This window comes from Natrix helvetica, assembly GCF_964273705.1.
Source record: "Natrix helvetica genome assembly, chromosome: 15".
NCBI lineage: Eukaryota > Metazoa > Chordata > Lepidosauria > Squamata > Natricidae > Natrix > Natrix helvetica.
This window is the reverse complement of record NC_138565.1, coordinates 9032056-9044813: the sequence shown is the minus strand read 5'-3', so window position 1 is coordinate 9044813 and position 12758 is coordinate 9032056. Positions and strand designations below refer to the sequence as shown.

At 47.4% G+C, this 12758-nt stretch overlaps 1 protein-coding gene across 3 annotated transcripts in view; it reads left to right on the top strand.

Annotated features, from left to right (window-relative positions):
* Positions 1-12758, top strand: part of LOC309399636 (uncharacterized protein) — an 18885-nt gene extending 6127 nt beyond the window's left edge. The window contains exons 1-2 of one of the 3 annotated variants that reach the window (XM_081967659.1): positions 10670-10788; positions 10924-12758. In XM_081967659.1, the coding sequence (XP_081823785.1) occupies positions 10783-10788; positions 10924-12303 (1386 nt within the window). In that variant the 5' untranslated portion in view covers positions 10670-10782 and the 3' untranslated portion in view covers positions 12304-12758. Of the gene's footprint in view, positions 1-10669; positions 10789-10923 lie in introns of those variants that run through there. The other 2 variants (XM_081967660.1, XM_081967661.1) reach the window with 2 other exon arrangements.

Genomic DNA, 12758 nt, shown 5'->3' with positions numbered 1-12758 from the left:
AGCAAGCTAATTCACAGCAAGTTAAACGGAGTGTGATACTGTTGCCTCAAATTATAGGTGTCATCACAAATTTAAAATATATTAGGCCTATTAAAGTGGCCGTCTACACCTTTGTAAGGTTTAAGAATGAAGTTTTTCCCTTCCTGACTAAGGCTCTTTATTTGGTATGTGAGAAGTTGCTTTTTAACAACTACACAACAGAGTATTCTGGGTATCATTGAATAGACCTGCAACTTTTAAGAAAGACACAAACCCAGCTGGGGAAGACTAAGACATCAATTTGTCCCGTGTGGAGTTTTCTATGGAATTGATGTTTTCTGCTGTTCAAACTTCACAAGCAATCAATGCACTTAATTGTTTGTGTTCTATTTTTTATTATTTATCATAGCATAAAATACAAAATATAAAGAAAAATACAAGTAAAGGTAAAATAATGGAGGAAGAGAGGAAAGAGTACTGTAGAGGGGAAAGCATTAATTTCCTCGACTCCTTTAATGCAGTAGAATAAAAACATAACAGTCAACTTTTTATTTTTATATAATACATAGTTTCTGTAGCATCAAATCGGATTGACAAAACCCAAAATCAAAGTTTTTTCCCCACCTTAAGCACAAAGTCCAAAAGTGGTTTCCAAGTAGAAACAAAATTATGTTCTTTAATCAGTCCGTTTAGCTACCTCTGCTAACTCCCATCAACTTTTGCAGTCATTATTGTCCATTGAGGGAATGACAGTTTGGTCATTTGCTTACTTATGTGTCACTTGGACTGAATATTATATTTCTTTACATGACCCTCAACCAACCATTTTTGCTTTGCTTGAATTTCTTGGTGATTTGTATTTGTATGTTCAGGTGAGCAAAGAAGCCCATTTAGAAAGGTGAAAGTCTCCCAAAGGGGAAGAAATTCTGCTCTTTTCAACTCCAGACCAAACTGGGAGCGCCTAGCTTTAGAAGCAACAATCTCACATGATTAAAAAAGATCAAGGACTAATTAAAAGGAAGAAGGAAGGGAGCTTGCAACAATTCTGCAAAATTTCTGTAGGAGGCGACCAGACCAATCACTAAAGCTGCCCATTTCTCACCTTTTTGCACAAAAGGCGGATTTTTGGAGGTACACTGGCTCCGTCTAAGGAAGCTCCACCACAATCTCCTAGATGCAGCTCCTGGTCCACTTCTCACCCCATTCTGCCATGCTTCTGTTCCAACATCCCTATGTCCCAGGTGAGCTCCCTCCATTATTTCTGCCTGGGGGCTGAAGCCTTTTTCACCCAAAGGCCTCCAGAGAAAGGATGGTGAGACGTTTGAGGAGGCAGAAATTCTCTCCCCGAGTTTTGAACTTCAGGCCTCATTTCTCCTCCATCAATCCAGGCCAGGAAAACGAATTCCAGCCTCCCTGGAACAGATTCTGCCAAACGAAATACTCAACAGCTTAATGGAAAAGGGGGGGGGGGGGACAGAAGAAGTGGGGGGGAGAAGAGGAGGGGTGGGGGATGGGGGAAGGAAAGGGAGGGGCAGGGGGGAAGAAGGGGAGGAGCAGGATAGACGAATCACCTTTGCCATTCCACCCCCTACCCTCCTTAGGAGCTTTGCGGGCGGCGACCTCCCCATTTATGTCTCCCTACCGCACAACCCTGCGAGGTAGGCCGACGGAGGTCCAGAGAAAGAATTGTGAGATGGAGCCACCTATGAGGACGCAGAAAGTCGGGGGGGGAGGGGCGGGGGGCACCAGAAGAAGGGCAGAGGGTGAGAAGCAGAGCAGGGGAAGGGCTGGGGGGGCAGAGGTGCCGCCATTCCACCCCCTCCACTCCTTAGGCACTTTGGAGGGGGGGGGAATCAGAGCAGCCGCTCGACCGCAGGTCCCCCCCCCCCCCGCAAACACGGACCTGGTTAAGGGGAGGGGAGAACGAAAGGTGGAAGGGCGGACAGACCGCACTGGAAGAGCGGCGGAGGGCGGCAGGGAGCGGATGGGAAGAGCCAGCAGCGAAGGGAGGAGCCAAAAGGGGGAGAAGCCCAGAAACCAAGGGGCGAGGGCGTCACGCCAGTGAGGAGCGAGGGGCGGAGTCACAAAGCAGGCACCGCCAATGGGATGGCGTAGAAGGCACCGCATGCAAATATGAACCGGCCCTGAAGAGAAAGTTTTCTTCGCAATCGGAGATTTATACAGGAGGGACAGGGGAAGAGAGGAAGAGGCCCCGCCCACATTTACGCAATCAGAGTAGCGACGGAAAGACGTATGAGGTTAGGCGACGCAGGTGCCCGGATGCAGGTAGGATGCCGGGCCTGCTGGGAGTCGCAGTCCGACAGGCTCTGCGGACAGGAGAGTCCTGGGAGAGAGGCCCATGGGAGGCGGAGGCTTCGGCCTAGGCCTCTCCTGCGGGGAAAGGGACGCAGCCGTGACCCGTCTCTCTCTCTCTCTCCCATGCAGGAAGACGGAGGAACCGAGTGGAGGAAGGAAGAAAGCGACGCCCGGGAGGAGGAGGAGAAAGGGCCCCGCGGAGCAGCCCTCCCCGATCCCGGCGCGGCTTGCCAGGAAGACGGCTGGAAAAGGCCGGGAGGCTCCGGGGCTGCAGGAGGGATGAGCTCAGGGGATCCGCGGGAAAGGTGGCTGCCTGGAGGGCGGTGCAAGGAGGAAGATACAGGCAATGACTCCGAGACGGGCCTGGAGAGCAGAGGCTCCTTCGGAAGATCCCAGGATCCCCAAAGGATCCAGGAGGAAGAAAAGAAATACAAATGCCCGGAATGTGGAAAATCCTTCAAAAATAATGGGCATCTTCAGAGCCATCTAAGGATCCACACAGGAGGGACACCTCACAAGTGCCTGGAGTGTGGAAAGAACTTCAGTCAGAGGGGCAACCTTTATACACATCAAAAGATCCACTCAGGAGAAAAACCTCACAAATGCCTGGAGTGTGGAAACAGCTTCAGTCAAAGGAGCCACCTTTATCAACATCAAAGGATCCACACAGGAGAAAAACCTCACAAATGCATTGAGTGTGGAAAGAACTTCAGTCGGAGGGGTAACCTTTATAAACATCAAAGGAGCCACACAGGAGAAAAACCTCATAAATGCGTAGAGTGTGGAAATAGCTTCAGTCAGAGGGGTCACCTTTATAGACATCAAAGGATCCACACAGGAGAAAAACCTCATGAATGTCTGGAGTGTGGAAAGACCTTCAGTCAGAGGGGTAACCTTTATAAACATCAAAGGATCCACACAGGAGAAAAACCTCATAAATGCCTTGAGTGCGGAAAGAGCTTCAGTCAGAGGTGTAACCTTTATGAACATCAAAGGATCCACACCGGAGAAAAACCTCATAAATGCATGGAGTGTGGAAATAGCTTCAGTCAGAGGGGTCACCTTTATAGACATCAAAGGATCCACACAGGAGAAAAACCTAATGAATGTCTGGAGTGTGGAAAGAGCTTCAGTCAGAGGTGTAACCTTTATGAACATCAAAGGATCCACACCGGAGAAAAACCTCATAAATGCCTGGAGTGTGGAAAGAGCTTCAGTCGGAGGGGCAACCTTTATACACATCAAAGGATCCACATAGGAGAAAAACCTCACAAGTGCCTGGAGTGTGGAAAGAGCTTCAGTCATAAGAGCAGTCTTTATACACATCAAAGGATCCATTGGGGAGATAAACCAAAGAAACGCATGGTAGGAAGAGGGTGCTTCGGAAGAGCCCGGAATCCCCAAAGGATCCAGGAGGAAGGAAATGAATATCACTGCACGGAATGTAAGAAATACTTCAAAAATACCGACCATCTTGAAAACCATCTAAGGGTCCATTCAGGAGAAAAACCTCATACATGCCTGGAGTGTGGAAAGAGCTTCAGTCAGAGGAGCAACCTTTATACACATCAAAGGATCCACTCAGGAGAAAAACCTCATAAATGCCTGGAGTGTGGAAAGAGCTTCAGTCAGAGGGGCACCCTTTATAAACATCAAAGGATCCACACAGGAGAGAAACCTCATAAATGCCTGGAGTGTGGAAAGAGCTTCAGTCAGAGGAGCCACCTTTATACACATCAAAGGATCCACACAGGAGAGAAACCTCATATATGCCTGGAGTGTGGAAAGAGCTTCAGTGAGAGGAGCCACCTTGATAGACATCAAAGGATCCACTCAGGAGAAAAATCTCATAAATGCCTGGAGTGTGGAAAGAGCTTCAGTCGGAGGAGCAGCCTTTATCAACACCAAAGGATCCACACAGGAGAAAAACCTCATAAATGCCTGGAGTGTGGAAAGAGCTTCAGTTGGAGGAGCAATCTTTATCTACACCAAAAGATCCACACAGGAGAAAAAGCTCATAAATGCATGGAGTGTGGAAAGAGCTTCAGTCGGAGAAGCAGCCTTTATAGACATCAAAGGATCCACACAGGAGAGGAACAGAAGGAATGCCTGGAGAGCTGAGGGTCCTTCAAAAGTCCCAGGAGTCACCAGGGGGAAGAAGAGAAATATCAGTGCCCGAAATGTGAAAAGTTATTCAAAAGAAATGACCGTCTTAAAAGTCATCTAAGCATCCACACAGGAAAGTAAACATACAAATGCCCAGAATGTTAACAATCTTTCCAAAGAAATGGACATCTTGTTATCCATCTAAGAATCCACTCAGGAGAGAAACCATATAAATGTCTGGAATGTGGAAAGAGCTTCAATAAGAGGGGAACTCTATATAGACATCAAAGAATCTATTTTGGAGAAAAACCATATAAATGTCTGGAATGTAAAAAGAGCTTCAATAGGAGGGAACAACTTTATAGACATCAAAGAATCCATTCAGGGGAAAAACCATAGAAATGCCTGGAATATGGAAAGAGCTTGAAGCAGAAGCCTTAAGAGACATCAAAGAATCCATTCAGGAGAGGAACCAGATAAATTCATCATGTATGAAAAGACATTCAATCACCGGGGAAACTTTTATAAATATCAAAGAATCCACTCAGGAGAGAAAGAGCTTTATTGAGTGTAGAGGCCTCCATCAACACGAAAGAATCCCGAAGGCGAAATATTATAAACACGAGTGCGAGAAGACCTTCATTCCCAGAGTGTATCTCAGGAATGGAATTGAATTGCATATTTGTCTCGAGTTCACAAGGTCTCAGTGTACCTGCAAAGCCACAGAATAATTATATTCATGATAGTAATTATTATTCCAATGGGGGGGGGAGAGTCAAGATATTAAGAAGGGTAAATAATAACTGCCGAATAAGGGACATTCTCAGGCTGATTAATAAAGGATTTTTTTCAAATGCACATGCTAGATGTTTCAACTGCCTGAAATTGTACCTTTTCACAACAGATTTACGTGACTTTATGATTACGTTTCCCATGTGAACATTCTGCTTTTAAGCTAATGCTTGTTTCAGTGGTTATGTTTTATATTATGGGATGTTGCTGTCCATGTGTCTGATGTAAATGTAACTGTCCCCTTGTCAGAAACCACTACAAGAGATCTCAGGTCCTATATATCCCTATTGGGATGCTGCCATTCTAATTTGGTAGGGAGACCTGGGTACATTCCTCACTTTATAACTCTTTTCCTGCCTATCCTGTATTTTGACGTTCCTTTTTGGGAATGAAAGGGGGGGAGGGATTCAATTGAGGGTCATCTGTTAAGTCTCCGCACTGGAGCCTCCAGCAAGGACCCTAACCCTAACTTCTTATCACTTTCTCACCCTGCAGTTCTCAAAACAACTTCAGCCCTGCAGCTTGGCTTATCCTACACCAGACTAAGTAGAGGGGAGGGGGTGTCTCTGTCCGTTTTAATGTGATAGAATCAAACGGGAATCCTCAGATCCTGCTTTCTTTGTCTTGCTATCACTTTCAAGAAGTGTTTCCTTTTAAAACGCCAATTGTCCGAGAGTTCTACTTCCTTGAGTGGAAAGCAGGGACAAGTCCTTAAATTCTGTAAGGCCAACAAAGCTTTATAAGATATTAGCCATATTCTCAGCACATAGGAGGAGAAGTACATCTGCGCCCACAGACTGAGTCAGGTGTAAATAAGCGATGGTCAGTTCACCTGTCGGTGCTCCTTAAAGAAGGTGGAGGTCAAAATACACCCCTAGGAGACTTTTGAGAAGGATGGTTAGCACTTTTCATACAATTGCTGAATGAGAAACACCCTTTGTACTGTATTTTCCAAGTTCCTCATAATGATTTCTCTCAAAATGGAATCAAATGTCGATTTAAAATCAACACAGGCTGCATGCAGTCATTCTCTCCCTGCCATTTTAATTTCTTTCGGTTAGAAGAAAGTTTACTCGTAAATCAAAATTTGCACCCTGGGTCAGTTTCAACTGATTTCACAGCAAATTGAGAGTATTTGGTAAAAGGGTACCACTCCTTTTGTCATGAGTTTAAATGGACTCAAGAGTCTCGTGAGCTTAAGTGGACTCCAGAGGAGCCTAGAGGACAGGAAGGCCTCAAGGAACGTTGTCCAAGGGGTCGCGATGGGTCTCAACTACCAACTTTTGGCATGGTTCACTCCCCCTTTCCCCATCATATATAAAGATACAAAGAGTTGTTCCTTCTCCTTTGCTATATGTAATGATTAGTATCCTGCACTGGATATGTTGGTTCTTCTGGGTAATCGGCTCACAGATGTCCTATGCAACTACCCCATCCCTTCCCCCAACAAGAAAAACCCTTGGGAAAAGGCCTAGAAGAGAGGAGGAGATGACTGAGGCAAAGTCTAAGAAAGCAAGCTAATTCACAACAAGTTAAACGGAGTGTGATCCTGTTGCCTCAAATTTTAGGTGTCATCACAAATTTAAAATATATTAGGCCTATTAAAGTGGCCGTCTACACCTATGTAAGGTTTAAGAATGCATGTTTTTCCCTTCCTGTCTAAGGCTCTTTATTTGGTATGTGAGAAGTTGCTTTATAACTATTACACAACAGAGTATTCTGAGTATCTTTCAGGAGCTTCCCTGAAGCCTCCGGAGTGCAATAAAACAGCCCTATGGGCAAACCAGACGTTCGAGAATGGACTTCCGCTTTGCTCGTATGGCCGATTTTAGTCCTCCGGAGCCTTCAGGGACCTTCAGAAGGCTTCCCTGAAGGCCCCGGAGGACTAAAAACAATCCTATGAGCAAACCGGAAGTCCAGGGGTGCGGGGGAGGGGGCTGTTTTCGCCCTCTCCAGGCTCCTATAAAGCCTCTGGAGCCTGGGGAGGGAAAAAAAAGCATGCAAAAAATGGGGAGCACATGCACACTGGGGGGGGGGGGGGTTGTGCATTGAGTTATGGGTGTGTCATGCCCACACATGAACGTTCCCCCCTTATGGCACGTGAGCTAAAAAAGGTTCGCCATCGCTGCCCTATACCATTCCAGGCAAGTGGCTGTCCAGTCTCTTCTTATAAGTGTCTGGTGTTGGAACACACAACATCTGAAGAAAGCCATTTAACTAGTTAATTGTTTCCACTGTCAAGAAATTTCTCCTTAGTTCTAGGCTGCTTCTGCCATTCATTAGTTTCCATCCCTTCACTTCTGGTTCTTTGGAAAATAGGTCGACCTCCCTTTTCTTTCTGGCAGCCCTTCAAATATTGGAACATTGCTTACATGTCACCCCTAGTCCTCCTCTCTGGACTAGCCAAATCCAGTTCCCACAATCGTTCTTCATATGGTTTAGTCTCCAGGCCCTTAAGTATCCTCTTTGCACTTTTACTAAAGTCCCAACATGTTTTGGTAATGTGACCAAAATGGAATGTAGAGTTCAGGAGTGGCCTTACTAAGGCTACATAGAGTGGTACTAATACGTCACGTGATGTTGATTCTATGCCTCTGTTTATACAACCAAGGATTCTATTAGCTGTTTTGCCCGCTGCTGCACACTGGTAACTCACATTTGAGTGATCGTCCACTAGGAGTCCAAGGTCCCTCTCACAATCACTGGTTTTGAATCAGGTTTCGCCTAATCTCTACTTTGTATGTAGGAGGTTGTATGTAGGAGGTGATCAGTTGACCTGTTAAGCAATGTTCCCTCTAAGCTGCGCGGGTGTGCGGGCGCGCACTTGACACGAAAACACTGCGTAGCAGTTTCCAACTGCAGCGCAGTGATTTCTAATGTCACAGCATAACATTTGGCAAACGCCCAACTTCCCTTCCCCACCTATCTCCGAAATCAAAAACTGCTCCTTGACCTGCCTCCCCATGAAAGCACCACTCCCAGCCTTCTCCTGGGTGGAGTGGGGGAGAAGAAAGAACCCGGACAGTAGTGGATCAATGCATAGAAAGCGGGGTGAGGCGTGGAGGATTACACCCCCCCCCCCCCAATCACATACAATCCTTGATATGTGTCCTATGTTCCAGTCTCTTTTTTAAAGCCTTCTAAATGATTAGTAATCCCTTCCCTTTTCGGAGAAGAAATAAAAGTGGGCTTAATCCGTTTCCTCCTCCCCGGGCACAATGGTTCATTCCCCCTGCAAGCTCTGCCTGCAGCAAACAGTCGGTGCCATTCGAGGAAGGGGGGGAGAAACTACTCACGGTGTTAGTTGGGGGGGGAGGAAATAATAATAATAATAATCAACAACTGTGCTCCCCCGACCTTTTAAGCTGCTGAAGAAAGTGCTCGGATTGCCTGGTTTAAGCTCCGCTTTGGAAACGGTTTCCTGCCTGCCACCTGGACGGAACCACTTGACCTGGGAAGCCGGGGGGGGGGAGAGGAGGAGGAGGAGGCTAGCTTTGTCTCTTGTACACCTTTCTGGGGAAGCAAATGGTATTGCCTATAGTCCCGTTCATTTTTCGCCTCTTTGGCTCCGTCGACTGCTTGAGAGCTTCCTCTGTGGAGCTGCGGCCTGGGAATCATGTGCTCTGCACAGTCCTGTTATCTGTTTCTAGCATTTAAGCTAGATTCCCTCAGATTTTTGGTCGAGTAGGCATGCATATATCTCAGAGGTCCCCAAACTTGGCAACTTGAAGACTTCTGTACTTCAACTCTCAGAATTCTCCAGCCAGCTATGCGGGCTGAAGAATTCTGGTAGTTGAAGTCCACATGTCTTCAAGTTGTCACGTTTGAAGACCTCTGATCTATCTACCATGCTGCACTATTTGGAACCGATTGCGTAAAGACCCTGAGACCAGCGTGACAAAGTGTATTCGGAATGGTTGTTAAAGAAACTGTAAGATGAGACAGGGTTTCCCTGAATAACAGTGTACATTGCCGTAAACACTATACAATTATTTTAATATTGCAGACTTTCAGTATTATAAGAGATACTGATATTATATAACACTTTTAATTAAGCGGGTACCTTGAATAAACTTTAAGTTTCAAATAACACTGATTTCGTTGTTGTCTTGGGTGACATCTGTGAAAAAAATTCAGGTGCTCAGGCATGAAAATGTGCCTCTCAAACACTACACTTTCCCCCTCGCACTAAAAAAAACATTAGAGGGAACATTGCTGTTGAGTGGAGGTTCTCCTTAAAGGAGGAGGAGGCCAAAATGCTCTACACATATTAAGGGGGGGGGGGAATAAGGGGACCCGGGGGGGGATTTCGCCCCCCTGCAGATTTGCAAAGGGCTCCTGGGGGGGAGGGAGGAAGAGGAAAGGGGGGCGATGGAGCTTGATTCGGGGGGTTGTCCCCCTCGCTGCCTGGAGTCCCCCCAAGAGGAAGCGGAGCCCCTTCTACCCCACCTGCCTTGACGACCCCCAGATCCCCCCCCCACGCCTTGCCTAGGGAGACCCCGGGTGGGGAAAAGGAGGGGGGAAAGCCGCAGACCCAGAAGGGCCCCTCAACCTCCGCCTGCCTGGATTCGAGATGGGGGGGAGACTGGACCCCAAAGACCAAAGGGAGCCCCTACCCCTCACCTCCGCGGGGCACCACGAAGGAGCTGCGCACGCGCCCTACGGCTCAATGCAGGAATGGGGAAGCCGACTGGCCGCTGTGTGGAAGGGGCGATTGGCAGGACGACCCCTTGGGGCGGTCCCACCAGGCGAAGGTGGAGGAGCTTCTGGAGAAAACTTCCAGGAACAAAACGAGCAACGAGCGAACTTCTGGAATCGGCGATAGAGGCGTCCGGATGCAAGAAAGGGGCCAGGAGGAAAAGGCGGAGCTTGGCCGAAAAGAGAGGAAGGCCGCTCTGGCCCTGGCTTTCGGAATCAGAGAGGCGAATTTGCGCACGCGTAATTGAATGGGGAGGGCGCAGGGGATGCTGGGAGTCGCAGTCCGGGAAGGTCCTCAAGATGCGGAGGATTCGTCCTGGGCCTCCCCTGCGGTGAAGGGGACGCAGCCGTCACCCGCCTCTCTCTCCCCCCTGCAGGAGGACGGAGGAGCCGGGCGGAGGAAGGAACGAAGCTAGGAAGGGAAATTCCCATTTATTCCCTTTGAGCAGCCGAACTCCAAGGGGAGCATCTCCCTAGAGGTCCTCCCCGTGTCAAAAGCACTTTGAAACTTCCCCGAGAGGATCCTGGCTTCTCCTTCAGGACACAACCCCCAAAACCTCTTTCCAAGGTGGCTCCTCATCCTGGAGCCCTGATAGTGAAATGCTTGGGATGCAACAGCCACCATATATAAAGACCCAAGGGAGCCCTCCGCCCCCACCCCCGCGGGGAACCATAGCAACCATCAACACTGCGCAGGCGCCCTCTGGCTGATTGAAGGAGGGCGGACGCCGATTGGTCGATCTAGGGAGGGTGGTGATTGGCAGGAGGACTCCTTGGGGCGGTCCCTCAAAGGAAGAGGCGGAACTTCCGGAGAAAAAACGGTGTGAAGCCTCCACTTCCAAAACGGAGAACGAGGGAGCTGCCTGAATCGGCGACGGAGGGTCGCTGATCATGGAGGTTTGGCGCAGGGGATGCTGGGAGTCGCAGTCCGGGAGGGTCTCTTTGGGGTCCATGTGAAGAAAGGCTAGGCCTCTCCTGCAGGGAAGGGAAGGGGATACATCCGCGACCCATATCTCTCTTTCTCTCCTGCAGGAGGACGGAGGAGCCCGGCGGAGGAAGCAAGGAAGGAAGCGGTGCCTGAGAATAGGAGGCCCCGACGCGGCTTCCCCAGGAGACGGCGTGGAAAGGCCGGGAGGCTCCAGGGCTGCAGAAGGGATGAGCCCAGGGGGACCGCGGGAAAGGCGGCTGCCTGGAGGGCGATGGAAGGAGGAAGATACAGGCGAAGACGCCGAGACGGGCCTGGAGGGCGGAGGCTCCTTCGGAAGATCCCAGGATCCCCAAAGGATCCAGGAGGAAGAAAAGAAATATAAATGCCCGGAATGTGGAAAATCCTTCAAAAATAATGGACATCTTCAGAGCCATCTAAGGATCCACACAGGAGAGAAACCTCACAAGTGCCTGGAGTGTGGAAGGAGCTTCAGTCATTTGGGAAATCTTTATAGACATCAAAGGATCCATTCGGGAGAGAAGCCCAAGAAAGGCATGGAGGATGGAGGGAGCCAGGAGGAAGGAAAGAAATATCAATGCCCGGAATGTGAAAAATCCTTCAAAAGAAATAGATATTTTCAAAGGCATCTAAGCAGCCACTCAGTTGGAAACCCACATCAATGCCTTGAATGTGGAAAGAACTTCTGTCAGAGAGCAGTTCTTGATCAACATCAAAGGATCCACACAGGAGAGAAACCTTATACTTGTCTGGCGTGTGTTAAGAGCTTCCGTCATAGCAGCACCTTTTATGCACATCAAAGACTCCATTTACAAAAACCACACCAATGCAGGGAATGTAAGAAGCACTTCAAAACCATTCAAATGCTTGAAAAACATCAAAGGATCCACAAGCCAAATATATGCTTGGAGTGTGGAAAGAGCTTCAGTCAAAGGGGAAATCTTGAAGAACATCAAAGAATGCACACAGGAGAAAAACCCTACAAATGCTTGCAATGTGGAAAGAGCTTTACTTATGCTTCAAACCTCCGTCGACATGAAAGAATCCACACAGGAGAAAAACCATATAAATGTCTGGAGTGTGGAAAGAGCTTCACTAACGCTTCAAGCCTCTGTCGACATCAAAGAATCCACACAGGAGAAAAACCACATAAATGTCTGCATTGTGGGAAGAGCTTCAATAGGAGAGGAGATCTGTATAGACATCAAAGAATCCACTCAGGAGAAAAGCCATATCAATGTGTGGAGTGTGGAAAGAGCTTTACTGACCATTCAAACCTCCGTCGACATCAAATAATTCACACCGGAGAAAAACCACATAAATGCCCCGAATGTGGAAAGTGTTTCAATACTAGAGGAACTCTCTATAGACATCAAATGATTCACACAGGAGAAAAACCTTCAGTCCCAGAGTGTATCTCAGGAATTGAATTGAATTGTATATTTAATTTGGCCAAGTGTGAATAGGCACACAAGGAATTTGTCTCGCCTGCACAAGCTCTCACTGTACATACAAAGCAACAGACTAATGATAACCATGATAATTATAATAATTCCAATATGAGGATTGAGCAAAGAAGATATTAAGAAGGGTGAATAATAACTGCCAAATATGGTACTTTTCTAGACTGAATAATAATGAATAACAACTAAAGAATTGTATTATGATAGATGTTTGAACTGGCTGAAATTGTACCTTCTCACAGTAGGCTTTTGTGACTCGTGATGCCATTTCCCATGTCAACATTCTTTTAATGCAAGGCTTATTTCTGTGGTTATGCTTAATATTATGGGATGTTACTGTCCATGTCTCTGATGTAACTGTAACTGAGCAAGATAATTTCTTCCAGGGTGGATTTTATTTAAATCAAGTCTTTAAATCATTATATAAATCACTAGTAAAAGGCTTTGATTTAAATACA